The sequence below is a fragment of the Ursus maritimus genome, unplaced genomic scaffold, assembly GCF_017311325.1.
Source record: "Ursus maritimus isolate PB19 unplaced genomic scaffold, ASM1731132v1 scaffold_33, whole genome shotgun sequence".
NCBI lineage: Eukaryota > Metazoa > Chordata > Mammalia > Carnivora > Ursidae > Ursus > Ursus maritimus.
The window spans coordinates 4,498,310-4,514,116 of record NW_024425897.1 but is presented as its reverse complement, the minus strand read 5'-3'; the positions used below and the strand labels follow the sequence as shown (position 1 = coordinate 4,514,116).

At 43.0% G+C, this 15,807-nt stretch overlaps 1 protein-coding gene across 6 annotated transcripts in view; it reads right to left on the bottom strand.

The window, feature by feature from the left end:
• Positions 1-3,719: 3,719 nt before the first annotated feature.
• LOC103681305 (low-density lipoprotein receptor class A domain-containing protein 4-like) overlaps positions 3,720-15,807 on the bottom strand; it is a 153,020-nt gene continuing 140,932 nt past the window's right edge. For 3 of the 6 annotated variants that reach the window (XM_040619612.1, XM_040619613.1, XM_040619611.1), the window contains exon 5: positions 3,720-5,551. In XM_040619612.1, the coding sequence (XP_040475546.1) occupies positions 5,463-5,551 (89 nt within the window). In that variant the 3' untranslated portion in view covers positions 3,720-5,462. The remainder of the gene's footprint in view (positions 5,552-15,807) is intronic. The other 3 variants (XR_005831651.1, XR_005831650.1, XR_005831649.1) reach the window with 3 other exon arrangements.

Sequence of the window (15,807 nt, the reverse complement as noted above, 5' to 3'; positions counted from 1 at the left end):
TGAAAGGCATATCATATTCCAGAGAGAAACTTAGAAGTCCCTTTATTTCCCAAAGTAGAACATTATTCACCTATTGAGGTGAGTCATTAAACTTAATTCAAAAAAGCCTACCCATCCATCCATCCATCCGTCCGTCCATCCGTCCATCCATCCATCCATCCATCCATCCATCCATCCATCCATCCTTATAGCTATAGACATAGATATTTTTTAAAACCTTTATTATATAAATTCAGACATGTGAAATACTGCTCTATGGTAAAGGTCAGAGCATTATCACTTCCAAAACATTCATGGTAATGGGCAACTGGGGTACCATTCATAATCTGAATTAATATTTAAGTTAAACCCAGATATTTAAAACCAAATTCTTGTTAGGCATTGTGGAAAATGCTCTGGTTATGAGAGTTCAGATCATGGTCTAAAAGTAAATCCTTGACACCGTTTCTACTTTCTTTGCCATGTAAGGCTTTTCTCCTTAACATGCTCTCCGATCACAAGATCTAATTTCAATGTTATTTTCTTTATCTTCCCTTTCTCACTCTTTCAATGTAAGTAATGGGGAGTTAAACAGTCAAATGTTTGACAACAGTTGGGGACCAGAAATATATCAAAGTGAATGGATTATGAGTCTGAAAAATCAATTGCACCCAAAAAAAAAAAAAAAAAAAGCAAAAAAAAACAAAAAAAAAAAAACCCAACTCTCTGTGCGGATTAATATACACAAGTTAATTCTGATAGAAGCCCCTCTTGCTGTTGAACTTGTGCCTATAAACTAGAACAATGAGTGCTATGAGAGGCAAGGACACTATTTTGTTTACTGGCATATCCCTTAAACCTTGACACACAGTAGGTGCTCAGAAATATGATGAATTGGGGCGCCTGGGTGGCTCAGTCGGTTAAGTGCCTGCCTTAGGCTCAGGTCATGATCCCAGGGTCCTGGACTTGAGCCCCGCATCCCTGCTCAGCAGTGAGCCTGCTTCTTCCTCTCCTTCTGCCTGCTGCTCCCCCTGCTTGTGCTCCCTCTCTCTCTTTGTGTCAAATAAATAAATACAATCTTTAAAAAATATGATGAATTAATTAATGAAAAACAGTGAATGATTAGTTGTTAGTAACCAAAACGAAGAAAGAAACCACAGCGTATACTATTTATGACCAAGTGAGGCTCATTTTTATTTTGCTGAGTTCTGTTTTCCCTTCCAGCTAGCAGACTTGACATTGAGTCTCTGGGCTCCTGGTCAAGGACTCCTTCTACTGTCCCTGACCAGGATGGGGTCCACTGACCCCAGAGCCTCTCTGGAACCCAGAGGACTAAGGGCCCAGAGCTGAGTGTGCCATCATGTAGCAGGAACGCAAGGAGCAAAGAGGGCTTCCACCCTAGTGGCTAGGAATCCAAAGTATTTTACAGGCACTACGGCTGTTAAAATTATTATATAGAGGAACAAGCCTCTGTTCTGCCAAGTCTGATGATGGCAGACTCTTCACCATGTATATAAAAACCACAGACAAGGTAATAAACATCAAAAGATTAGGGATAAGATTAGACTAGTTACCTAGGTCAACTGGTTGCCTGAATTGTTATAATTCCTTAGACAAATGCCCTTATTCCAATCCAATGCCATCTGCCCATACCTTTTCATACTTTTTTTTTAAAGAAATAGAGAAAACGGGAACTCTAATTATGTCAATATTTCTTTTTTTTCCAACTACAGTCTATGGAGTAGTAATTTGGCCCGACCCATTTGGAAATAAACTCAGATCACCAAATCATAGCAATTGACAGACCTATTTTAACATCAGCAATTTAATGCCACATTTAGTTCAGACAGAATACTACAGCAGAGGTCCCAGTCTCAAATTTGAATTTATAGTAATGTATTTCGAGAGGGAGAAATAATACAACCAAAAAGTCTGCTGCCTTGGTGCCCACCCCCACTCAAATCACTTTTTAACATTTGAATTAAAGAGTGTGAGCCCTCCCATCCCATGTAGTGTGGGAAGTTCACATCCTGCACAAGATTTAACAATCCCCAGGCATTTACGTCCTCAGGATCTAACTGACTGTTTCCACTGAGCTCTCCCTGAGCCAGCTCCTGCCCTGTTCCCTTCTAGTACCCTCACCCAGGATGGCACATGATGCTTGTTCTTTATTCTCTAAAACGACACCATGGTTAGATAGGCTGCTACACTTCGTCTAAGTCGGAGGCAGTGGAGGAGGTGAGGAATAACATCACTGCTCGGCATAACGAAACATGAATGTACCCCACGCAACCCCAGCAGGGGAGACTTGATCAGCCACACTTCCTCCTCAGTGCCAGCTCTGCAGGTGACCTCTGTCTCCCCACAAATACCCTTTCTCCATTTTCCCCACCTAGTCTGAATTCCTCACAACATCTGATTGTCAGCACAACTCCAGATTGCTCTGAAAAGAACCAGCACTTTCCGTATTTTCAGACTATGACCAGGGGTCAGAGGGAGTAAAAATTGTCACCTTTCATACAAAAGGAGGCCCATCAGCGTTCTAACCCAAACTGCAGACCTTTATTACTAGGTATTCTTCCTCCTCCTAATTCAGACAATAGCCAGCCAGAATAACCTTCTTTCTTCCTACTGCACAACATTTCTCCACTCTATTGTTATCATAAAGTGTGATTATTAAGCCATAAGACTGATTTCACAGGTAGGATACTCACACATCGGACTCCGTACTTATGGTCTTTGTGTTGAAGGAACATCAAACACAAGGCCAGCTCCTGACTGGTAACTGATGCCATCCCTTCCTAGGCCCTTTGCTGCCTCCAGGACTGGGTTGATTTTGAACCCCAGGCAGACCTTAGTTAAGAAATAGCAATACGTGGCTTTGTACAGTACAAGGGCAGTGGATTGATGGACCAGGCCTGAAGGCAGCACAGTGTGGTCAGCAGATGAAATGATGAGAACTAGTTTGTTAAGAGGTAGCTTAATTCTACTCTAAATCTAACTCTGAGCATGAAAGCCTTTTCAATAAAGCTCCTTCACAATGAGTATTTACTGCCTGGGACCACCCCAGACCACAGGACTATAAATCTGTGCCATGCTCCAATACTGTGCCCCAGCTAACATTTCTTACACCTCGACTTCTTCCTCCCAACTTGACTATACGCTTCCAGAGGGGCAGGACTTACAGTTTTCTCTGGGGATCCACTCAGGGCTCTGCAGACTCCCTGCACATTACACATATTACCAAACTAATTAAGAATCCATGGTTTTTCACACCAAGGGAGCAAGCCAGCACAGAGCCTATGGTACTTCATGCCATACGAGCCAGCAGACGTGGTCTGGTTTCCTTTCTCCTCTGGACCATGTGGAGATTATTCTTGGGTCAATTTGCTTGTACTGTAGATGTTGCTAGAAATTTCATTCATTTTGGCCAGAGTATTTTTGTAATTGTGCTCGAAGGACACTTTGCCCAAGAATATCAAACACTGCTAGAATCATGCTCTTCCCTATTGAGAAACATACTGGGTATTTCATAATCTGAGACTGTTCATTAAATGGCTATGGAATACAGCTTAAAAAAATTTAGGTATGTATTTTAGATCCAAAGATTGTTTTTCTTCTAGAAGAAAAAGAGAGGGAGATGTGTTTTCTCCTCATGTTATTTTCATGAGTCTATAGCTACACGCTACATTTCAACACAGTTATATTGATTTTTATGTTTTTTTATTGCAGCAGAGTGATGACTCCACAAATTATCCTTCAAAGAATCTGGAGGCACATGGCTAGAATCATAGGTAGGGGCAAACTGCGTTCTTTTGACTTAAATGTGAAATTTATGATCAGACAATTTTTCCCCCTATAACTTGGACTCTAAGAACACGTGTACATTTGAGGATGACATTCACCCTAAAATATAATTTAGTCACCCTGAATTACCTGAGAAACTTCAAAATAGAAAGCTCCCCACTAAAGCGATAAGCATGTCATCTTCATGAAAGAAAACATTACTCAAGAATGACAGTGCTTCAAATTGGAATCTCCCCCATCTCAGTGGGATGGTGCAACAGTGTGTGTCTCTAACAAACAGTAACAACACAATGCAATAGGATGCAATTTGGGTGGACAACATTTGTGGATGAAATACAAGTTAGTCACAACAGCAAGCTGTCTTTTGTGCACATGTATATTCAGATGTCCTGCCCAATATATAGAGAAAGGCTCTCTGTTGATATGAAGATTTTTCTTTCTTAGTGTTTTCCCACTGGAAGGGCTGGCAGCTCACTTCCTGTTTCTTGGCATGTCCACTTTGAATATGAAAAAGACACCTCACAAAGCAACTTGATAGATCCCATCATAAAAGCATGTATTATTTACTTGTGCCTCATGCTCTGAACTCTGCAGCAACCCAGCTCCCGGCAGGACTTTCTAAAAGTCTTGCATTGCTACAGCATGCCTTTGAGGCTGCCAAAGTCTCAATATGCATTTTATCATCTGCCACATGTGAATGACTTCCTTTTCAAAGGAGCCATGTTCCAGGTAGATTGCAGTAATCACCACCCCTTTGTATCATCAAAAGTCATCCTCAGAATGTCTTCCTGGGGTACCATACTATTTGGAACATGGGAGAAATCAATCAGAAATAAATGCCTTGTAGTCTCCCCCAGCACCTTGTTCTTCCTGAAAGCCACCACTGCTGTACACTGGGCCTTTGGCCCATGCCAGGCACCTGCAGAGCCAGCACTGCCTAGTGAGGGGAAAGGTGGGGCAAGTCCTGGTATGCTCAGAACCAGGAAGTGCAGTCTTTGACCCAATTCTTGCCATACATTTAATCTCGGTATTTTCCAAGCAAAGGTTTCAAGTAGCCAGTGCTATGTTGATTTCCCATCAGTTGACCTCAGTTGGGTCCTATGTCTCTTTGGCCCTCCTGGAATCCAGAGAACTGCAAAGCTCGAAGTACAACCAAGGATCTAAACCTTGCTAATCAGAATGTGGTCCATGGACCAGCAGTAGGCGCATCCACCTGCAAATTTGTTTAGAAAGGCAGAATCTCTGGCTTCACCCTGACCTCAAAAGCATCTTCACAAAACCCCCTGGGTACTGTGTATATTAAAGGTGGGGAAACACTGTTACACAAGGGCTGGCTGGGTGCCCAATGGGAGCCTCATGCTTTACTGCAGAATCTGATTTAACAAGCTGGCCAGTTCTGAGCAAATTATTCTTTTACATACACAATAAACTAGCTGTGTGACCTTGGGTGAGTTATGTTAACCTCTTCAAAAAAGATTTTCAAAAAGGCATTAATAATAGTACTTGACTCATAGTGCTACTGTGAGGATTAAATTGGGTAATATAGGTAAAGAGTAGTTAGCTCAGCACCTGGCATATGGATAAAAGCTGACAAATACTGACTATCATGAGTCTGGGTTTTCGCATATGTACTTTTAGACACAGGGTGGAAAAGAGCGCGCAATCTCAGACATCTGCTACCAAGTTACCTCAGGAAAACCAAGGTACATTGTCCAGGGCAGCACATCAGGCAATGAAGTGAAAAGGCCAGATGTAGGAGTTGCATCTGTGAGTAGAAAGAGGCAGTGATCAGGAAACTGGGAAGGTGGGTACCAGCTTACTATGTCACAAGAGCTAGCAGAGGGTAGAGACAGGTGGTTGAGGATGTCAAAGCAAGATAAAGCAGAAAGCAAGCTGCAGAACACTCGTGCCAACAGAGGAGGGACAGACTGTGCCGTAGGAGCGTGGCAAGCTGGGTGCTCCAGCCCTAGACCCAACTCTCTGCCTCAGGAAAGACCACAGGTGCCATCCCGGACTCAGGCAGGTTCCACGAGGTCTGTCCTGCTCATTAGACCCGCCAGTCTAAACCAGGCAGGGCTGCTAACTATTCTACTCTCCTCATTTTGTGTTCTTGTGACTCTGTCTCTCTTTCTCTCCCCACCCGTGCCCTTTCTTCTGCTTCGTCCACCACAGTCAAACATGCAGCCAGGTCACCACAAATTCCCTAGGAGGGGTAGTAGCTAGAATAAGGTCAGAAGCCAGAAAGACCACTGGGAGAGAGATTGCAGGCTGCAGAGTGACTAATATTTGGTCAACCTGGAAGTAGGTCTTTGGATGGGGTTGGGAGAAAGTCGGAAGAAGAATGGGGCTTTCTCAAAGAAGCATATGTCCTCAACAGGCAGCCCCAGTTCTGTGAGCAGCCCAACCTTCCAAAGGCAAGCTTGCAGAAGGCCACGTGAACCCATGCTTCAGCCTGGGGACTGCCTGCCTATAAAAGGCACAGTATATGCCTCATTCAAGGACAAATTCATATGCCTAATGACAACCCTGTCAGCAATATTAAGACATCTCCCATGCATTGTTTTCTAAGGCTGGTCTGTAAAGGATGTCATGAAGTGTCTGTAGAACTGGCACTTTTTGAGCACGATTAAATTCATTATTTGGGTTCTCTGCCTCAGAGCTTTCTCCATGGAGCTGAATAAGGTCAACACCATGAAACTTAATGGTGTCTTACAAAGGGAATGCATCAGGTCATGAGGGCCAGGGTTTTCCATGTTCTACCAAAGACTCCAACCCCAATCAGCATCACCTTCAGACTTGCCTCTCTTTGCCAAGGGCTACTGCAAATGACAGAGATGGTTTCATTGTACAACACAAACATAACAATAACATGTATTACAACAGTCATCCAGATAATCTTTTACACTTGTGAGGCATGTGGTAATGTAAAAAAAAAAAAAAGAAAGAAAGAAAGAGACCATGGGAAGGAAGGGAGGGAGAGGAGAGGGAGGGAGGGAGGGAAGGAAGGAAGGAAGGAAGGAAGGAAGGAAGGAAGGAAGGAAGGAAGGAAGAAAAGGGGATGAGAGGACCTTGGAGCAGAACTCAGAAGTTTAGTTCCAACTGTTTCTCTCATCCTTAGGTCCCTGAGCAATTTTCTTCCCCTATCTGAATCTCAGTTCACTCATATGCAAATGGAGAAAACACCTTCAAGCATTCAGTAAAGAGGAAATGATAACATGTGGAAAGTGTTTTGTACACTCTATATCACTGTAGAATTTACATTTTATTTTTGCTCTAAGAGAAATAACACCCCCCCGAAAGAGTTAGGATATAAATCGTGATTAATGCTCAAGACAACTGAGAAAATTTTGTCCATTATTTCAAAAGTATGGCTTAAATGCAAGTGACCTCAGGATACAGAAAATACGTAACAGATTATTTTTTCTTCCATACTTTCAGCTTTATGGTTATAGCTAACATCATTTCCCCTCTTACAAATATTTCTTTTTCTCTTCTCACACATGTAAACCTATTCAGAGTGCACGATAGGTTTTCCAATACTATGAAAATCCCTTCCACACGCTTTATGATCTGCCACAGCTTATCTGGGGATGCTTTTCCCGCCACATGCAGATCAAGGAGTCACTACGGGCTCGTTCACAAGAAGGGGCCTAATAGGCTCCTACAGAAATCCTAAAGGCTCCAAAGGTACTGTTCATTTAAATTGGGAAGGGAAATGAACATGCACAGAGAACATATCTCATACATTTCCAATGGGAGTGTTTGCTCATAATAGTACCATAAAAAATTCCCACAGGAAATGAGCCCCCTCCCCAGTAAAATAAGATTCCCAAATTGAAATAGAGTTCATAAGATTTCAAGCATGTTTAATACTTAAAATGTTCTGAAAGGGAAAAAGCTGCTCAAAATTTGCAGACACAGAGAACACACACACACACACACACACACACACACACACGCAGAGGCAAGTTGCCATTTAGAAAACCAGTGCTATAAGGAGGGAGGGGTGAGCTGTGGCAGCCATCATCTCACACAGGATCCCATAATAAACACCACTGTTGTTATAATCTTGCTTCAGGATCTTGGTCTTCCCTTGCTGAGCCACATTAATGTAGAAGTGACAAGAGGTGGCCCAGTGCTGGTGTGGAGAGGTCCCCCAGGTGGGGCTCCAGGTCAGGCACACGGCAGGAGCACTGCTGGCAGAAAGCTGCAGAGCTTAGGGGTCAGGACCCAGGGTACCCCTGCAAGGGGCAATGGCAGCACAGAATAAACCTATTTGTGGACACACGGGGAATATCCCCAGGAAGCACCCCAAAATATTTGAGAGCACCAAGAAGAATCAAGTGAAATCACATTAACAGAAATTTCCAAGGATTTAGGTCCTATATCAGCACCTCCTGTCCCTTCACAGTCACTCTCTGCTTAAGAATTTCTGCCAAGTCCTGGTGGCCACTTGGGCTCTCCTATCCTGTCACCAGTGCCCTAAACCCATCCTAGTGCTCAAACTCCTAGCGGCCCAGGATGCAGAGAGGAAGAATGACAGTTTCTCTTTCTGTTACACTCTAACTTTAGAGTTGTCACAGCAGTGTTTTACATAGTTCAGTAAAATAGGTCTTCGGTTTTTCATTTACAGGGCATCATTCTCCTGGGAACCAGTCCCAGTTAAGCTAGAGTTCTAGTCTGCAACCTGTGCTCAGGTCTCCTGCTCTCCTCCAACGGCTCAGGTGCTATGGTGGGACCATATGGTGGGGCCCACTTCAATATGCCCGGTGCCCTTTCTGGAGGATGCCCTCAAACCTGCAGTGGCCCCTGCTCAAGTTCATCTTTCAGAGGCTCTTCAAGCCGAATGAGGATGGGTCTCTTGTAGGCAGGTCATCCCCACCCGGCTTTAAGACCTTCCCAGATACAATGTAGACTCGAGATGGGATCTCTGCCACCAGAAGCAAGCCTGTTAACTCTCAGTGGTGTTGGTAAAATTCCTGCACAATCAATCAAGGTTACAGGGATACTCATGTTTTCCTGGGAATCCTGACTAGTTACTACCCCCAGCTGTCCAGTATTAGCATGATCTAGAAACGGCTCTATGGTCTGAAAGGCACACTTTAAAATGTTTAAATATCTGAATGAGAGACTCAAACGGCATGGGAACTAATGCTTACTGAATACTTGCTGTGTGCCAGGTGCTGTGCACTCTTCATTCTTCAGGCAAAACAAAAAGTTGACCTTAGTATCTCTATTTTACAGATGGGGACACTAAAACTCTTGGATACTAAGTCAGCTGCTGAAAGTCACAAAAATAGTAAGTCGGGACTTGCAAAATGCAGGTCTGTTAACTCCCACTCCACTCTCTCCATCATTAAACGCTATTTTCCAAAGTAATCTAGTTCAGCGTACCAGAATAGCTGAATACAAGGCTGTCTAGCCTGCTTGTAAGCATGCACCCATGCAAGGGCACACACATACTCACAAATCAGGCACAGAGATTGTAATTAAGCTTCTCTAACACTCAGGCATGGTGAGGATAAGTACCTTTAAACTAGGGCAGCCTTAATTTAGAAATGGGGTGAGATGGGTAGTGATACAGCCAACTTAACTGCCATCTAAATTCTCTTTAAGATCAAGAAGATCAAGTCACACTTAAAGCTTTAGAAGCGGAGAATAAAATCACGGGCTTAGTTCTGACCTGGAAAAAAAAAAATGCAGAGCTTCAACCACAGAGACCTTGCATTAAACAACATCTGCTCTGGTGGGGGGCTGTGAGATGTACAATTCATTCCATAGGATCGGACTGCCCTGGCTTTTGCTGGAATGAAAAGGTTTTGGAGTAAAGACAGGTGGGGGCTGATTAGTAAACAAAAAATAATAAATGATTACTGTTTTAAGACTTAGAGTTTTTGGAGTGACAGTCTGTTACACAGTATCGCTGAGGTACTAGCTAACTGATACAGACAGTAATTTTCCTTTCCAGGGATAAGATGTTCGCAAGATCGATCGCCACACAGTGTGTAACCATTCTGCTTATTTCTTTTTTCCTAAAAACTCAGGTTAAACGATATGCCTCTATTTAACTTCATTTTCTTCACATACAGAAACGATACCTTAGTTTTCCTTAGGAAAAAAATTAAACAGGTATGGCAGGATGTGAAATTGGTAGTTTTGAATGAAGTGTCAAGATGCAGTAAAAATATATGCCAAAGCAAAGGTACAGATCAACATGTATTTTCATAAGAAAACACAGAACAAAAATTAATAGTTGGTGCCAGATATTTATAAGACCTTCAATGCTTACTCATGCTCAAGTACAAAAGAGCCATGGCAACAACTGAGAAGGGGCCTTCTCTGGTGTTCCCAGGCTCACTCCTAATCCCAAGGGTTGGAAGAGGGAACGTCTGATCTAGACTGATCTAGGAGCCCTGAAGTTTGAGAGAACTCTATGAAGAGAAGAGAAAACTCTCTGGAGAGTCTGTGCCATATGTCTCACTAGGACTCCTGGCCAGGGGACAAAGTGGAATGGTGCTTCCCCCTTTGTCTCTGGCCAAGGCAGAAAGAGGGTCATGGGACCATTCAAAAGCGTTAAACAAGTCAGGGAGGCGCAGTGCACTGCTGCCTGATTCCCACCAAAGAAATCTAGGGACCAAAGAGATGGGCTGACTTGCCTGCTGTGGAGACAGTAAAGGAAAGCAGCTGCTCCCGCTCATGGGATGGGAGCTAAGGGATTTCCCAGAGTCTTCCTAAACAAAGGATGTGGGTCATGAGGGAGAGCCCACTAAAGCTGGTTCAAATCTTCCACAAACAGTCCAACTGGAAAAACAAAGGGATCCTAACAAAAAGGGTCTGTGTGCAGGGGGCCATCCACGTAGCAAGAGAAGCGGCCAGTGGAGGAAAAAGCGTCACCCACACCAAGGAAAGTGCAAGAGCAAGCTCCTAGTGGGCAACTCTGAAGAACCCACATGGACCAGTTTTCCACTGTGGCATAACCAGTAGCCATAGATTCAGTGGCTTAAAACACCTGGTGGTTAGCTCACAGTTCTGTAAGTTGGAAGTCTAGCATGGCATGGCTAGGTTCTCTGCTCAGAGTCTCATGAGGCTGTGCTCTCTGCCACACCCACCCATGTTCGGGGCAGGATTCAGTTCCTTACTGTTGTAGGACTGGGGTCCCCATTTCCTTCAGCATGCCCTGCTCCTCTGACAACAAGGCAGCTCATTTCATCAAGGCCAACAGGATGGCATCTGCTGCTGCTTCTCATCTCTTTTAAGGACTCACCTGTTAGACTGGGCCCGTTCTGGATAAGCTCCCTTTTTATGAACGGGTTGGGAACCTTAATTATACCTGTCAAATCCCTTCACCCTTGCCATATAATCTTGACAGTGACTATCCAATCACAATTACAGCTGCCACCCACACTCAGGGGGAAGGGATTATCTAGGGCGTGTATATCTGGAGGCAGGGATACTGGGGACCATCTCAGAATTCTGCCTCACGTACCACAAAATCACTAAACAGATAGCTATATGTCTATGGAGACCCAAAGAACGCAAACCACCCTACGGCCTTGCGAGCATTCCTATTTCCCGTACCCTCTCTCTTTGTATGACTTATCTTGGTTAGCATGCTGGAGGAAGGGTGGAGGTGTGATGGGGTTGAAGGACAGATGGCCACACCTGCTCTCTGGACTCCTAACCACAGACACGGACCAAGGTACTTTTTACTGCCTAAAAATGAGGAGTCAGGGAAATGCCTGAGCTTAACCAGAAGGGTGAAGAACATCCATGGGAGACAAATGAAAATGTTTTTAAAGATTTCTTTTTATTTGAGAGACACAGAGAGAGAGAGAGAGAGAGAGAGAACACAAGGAGGGGGAGCAGAAGGCAGAAGGTGAGGGAGAAGCAGGCTCCTGGCTGAGCAGAGAGCCCCAAGTAGGGCTTGATCCCAGCACCCTGGGATCATGACCTGGGCCGACGGCAGATGCTTAACCGACCGAGCCACCCAGGCACCCCCCTCTGAAAATGTTTTTAAATTAAATCTTGAGTCCTGCTTGATCAATTATAACTCTTTATAACCGTGGGTTTAGAGGCCACTCGGTTTTCTTCTTTATGCTTTCTGAACTTTAAACATCTAATAAATATATTAAACACATATTTATATGCTTTATATCTTAAGATAACACTATAAAATATTATTTACAAAAAAGTTGATCATATCATGAGTTTCTTACTAAAATTCCCGAACAATAACAACAACAACCACAACATCACTCTGGATTCACTGCTGGGATGTTAAGAGCTTGGGTTCATTTAAAGGAGTAATAAAGTACCTTTGGCCCCAATTAAGAAGACAAATGTAAACATGCAGGATATGGCTTTTGTGGCCGACGTTACATTGCTCTGGTCCCTTTTGCAATGTTCAAGCTTCTACTTGAATGACATGGATGAAGACTGGTGAGTATTTTGGGTAGGTGCCATGTTCCATGACATGAAGCTTAGTAAGTCAGTCACATCTCAGATAACATATCTCATTTGCACAGTAATTTTTTACATAGAATTAAGCCCTCAGGACCACCCACTGCAGACATGGCCTCTCCAAGCATCTGGGAAACTAAGAAGTATAAAAGGCATGTTGTTAAGCATATTTACATGATTATCATACAGTATAATTCTACGCAAATGTAAAAAATTGGTCTGTCGTAGAAGATTTTCTAGAATCAATTACGGATAATGTTCCATTTCAAGGGGCTACTTGGGCAGTGGGATCAAAGACTCTTTTGTTCTATATACCAGCAAGGCTTTCAAACAAGCTGGTCAGAAAATTATGCGGCTTATCCAACGAGCAGGAACTCAGCCTGCGCAGCCAATACTGAAAAGCAAATCAAGACAGGAATACTGAGGTATTTACTACTTTAAACAAAAGAACCCGATCAGAAATATTTTCGTTTCAATGCACTGCCTTTAGGAGAAAAATGATATTAGCAAACATAATCAACGAGTAAAATTTGTGAGGGGCGTTGTTAGAGTAAGAGCTTCAGGCAAGGTATTTTGCCATAACCATAGAAAGTAAGAACTAGTATTGTTACCTAGCCTGCAGACAGGAGACCCAGACAAGGCAGGTTCCATAACTTGCCCACAAAAATAAAACCAAGTATTGGAGCTGATTATTCACCAGCCTTAGAGAAAACACGGATGGCTATTAGGTTTCAAATTGTATTTCCAGTAATGACTCTTACTATTTTATAATAAAAATTTTTCCATATTTCTCATTCTTGTCCTAAGGTACCTCTCATACTTAAGATATGTTTAAAATTCCAAAACGCAGAGCACGTAAGCAATAGGGCTGCGGTAAACTCAGATGACTCCCAGTGGTGTGTTCATTAGAATGGATCCTGGGACAAGGATGGTTTCCAATCACAGCCCCCCTCACACCACTCATCATAAAACGGAGTAGGGGTAAAGGGTGTAATTGTATGGCTTTTGCGCCACCTCCCAATTCATGCCATCAGCGCGGTACCCAGAGAGAATATTACTAAAGACACTCTGTCATAATTTGAAGTCTTCTGGTTTGTTTTATTGTGTTCCATCTCTAATGAGAGCAACAGCCAAAAGCTCTTAATGACTGTAGTATACTTTCCACAACAGGCCGATTTTCACACCTGTATCAAATTACGAAACAGTCTAATCATGTAAATAGGCTTAACAAGATAATCAGTCTTCTCAACCAAATTTTCCAAACAAATATTCATAGTTAAGACACAGAACAATTCCATTTAGGAAGTTCAGAGAAAACGCACTTGCTATATAAAGCAGACCGACACACTGGAACGTAAAAATGCAGAGCACAGGGAAAAGAAGCGGGGTTCCGCGTGGAGAGTTCCGGTCCATGAAAGGCAGGTGAAGTGAGGCAAGAAAAGGATACTTGGAGGGGAGGAAAGAGGAGAAAAGAGAAGGTTATCCCAGGTTTGGTTAAGTGAGGGCCCCTGTGAACGCTCCTAGGCAGGGCAGGCACACCGTCTTCCAAACTCTAGCTTTCTCCCCACACTACAACATTCATCTGTAGTACTCATGCTCCAGAAAACTAAAAGCTTGAATCCTCATCATTTGTAACGCCAGGCAGCATGAGAAATTGAAAACATGAGCATCAGTGAGAACAACGTCTCCTCTCAAACTGGGCTCACAGAACATGCATATTCCACAAGTTGCTAACAGGTCTTTTTCGAAAAACAGAAAGAACTCCATGGTTAAGTAAGTGTGGAAATTGTTGCACTGAACAAAGATGAACAGGCTTTCTGACTTCTCAGGACATTCAACAGACTAATGTGAATGATGAGTCTTTCGGCAGAGGGTAAGGATTGGTGGTGGGGCCAGGAGGTGACCAAGGGTTGGGGGGCACGTTCTCCACCACCACCATCCCCTCTATTTTGTGACAAAGACAATTCCTGTCTTCTTCATCTCCTATAAAGTTCTGTGTGAGAACATCTTTAAGTTGCCTCTTCTGGGTCAGTTGTCCTAAAGAACAGCTGCCCCTAGAAGCTTCCTGTGTAACATTTTTGAGCAGCTAGGTGTGTACACAGTGTCCCCAACCTTGTCTGAATATGGAGCTTCCTTTGTCAAAAGACATCTACTAATATGTCAGCAAACAGAATACTAAAAATACGTGAAACGTGGTTTAGCAAAATTTGGACTAGAGATATTTAGGTGAGGCTGTTCTTCTATGCCCCACCATTATTCTAGGTTCATATTTCTCTTCACCATGGAATGCCAACCGGGCCACTTTCTGGTAATCCTGGAGCACAGTATTCAGCAGACTTGGTAAGCCACCTCCAATGAAACAGTTAAGAAAATTAGAGTCATCTTATGAATCCCTCTGAGGACTTACAGTAACTTACTTCATTGCCTGAGTCCGTAATAAGTGTATTTTCAAAAAGAACTGGTAAATTACAGGGCTTTTAGAGGACACTCATGATTAAGAATTATTCTGTTTCAAACACACACACTTTCTATTCTCTTTTTCAAGTATATTAATTACTTAAGTGCACCTGAAGCTAGGTGGACACTTTACCTAGTAAGTTCCAAATATGTCTTAAGCTTCAAGCCTTTGGAGGTGACAGTATCTATTTTACATAACAGTGCTTGGTTATATACACCCTAACAGCAACTTGGAGCTCATGAAAATGAAAAATCTATATGAACTGGCAAACCACAGCACTTTTAGAGTATCTACTAGTGATAAAATGAGATATGGTAACATTTTCATTTCTGCTAACTTTTGCAAGATGTTAAGTCTCTTTGGAAGAGGCCAAGTGCCCCCTTGAAGAAGTTAATCAAAAGAAGGAAAACCCGAGGTAAGGCAGACAAAGGAAGTGATAATGCTCACTCCCTATGGTGAACCAAGGAGAATATGGCACATTGACTCCAAACGTTTCTGGAACTAGAAAAATGATGAGCTCCATATCTGGCAATACAGTGCATGAGATCCCCAGAACAGCCCTCTCCTGGAAACAACTAAAGTGCTGGATAAAATAAAATGAACAATCTTTAAAATAGAAGTAAGAAAGCAAGCAGCACTCAGAAGCTAAGTGAAAGCAGGCACTCGGGAAGTCACGGAGCACTGCATGAGGCTTTCACCTCCAAAGCATTTGCCAGGGTGATGAATTTGAGTTTTCATTTTCATGGCTCTTGCAGCATAGAACACAGGAGACAAAAACCCAGGGCATTTCCACCGTGGGAGTCCAACAATAAACACTGCTGTTTGATAAAACTGGGTCTCCTGAGAATTATATGTTTAGTGTAATGGTGAACTAGAGATAAACCCACTCCCTGTGCCCATCTTACCCCACTGGCCTATAAGGAAAATTACTAGTCTTGAGGAGGTGGGAAAACAATCTCCCGTGAGAATTAATGACCCTATGCTTGTCCTTAGGCAGGTTTATAAACTAAAATCATACTTTCTGGGTAAGTCAAAAACACTCAAGCTAGTAACAGAAGATGGTCAAAAGCTAAGGATATTTAAGACATCTGGTGGGTATAAAT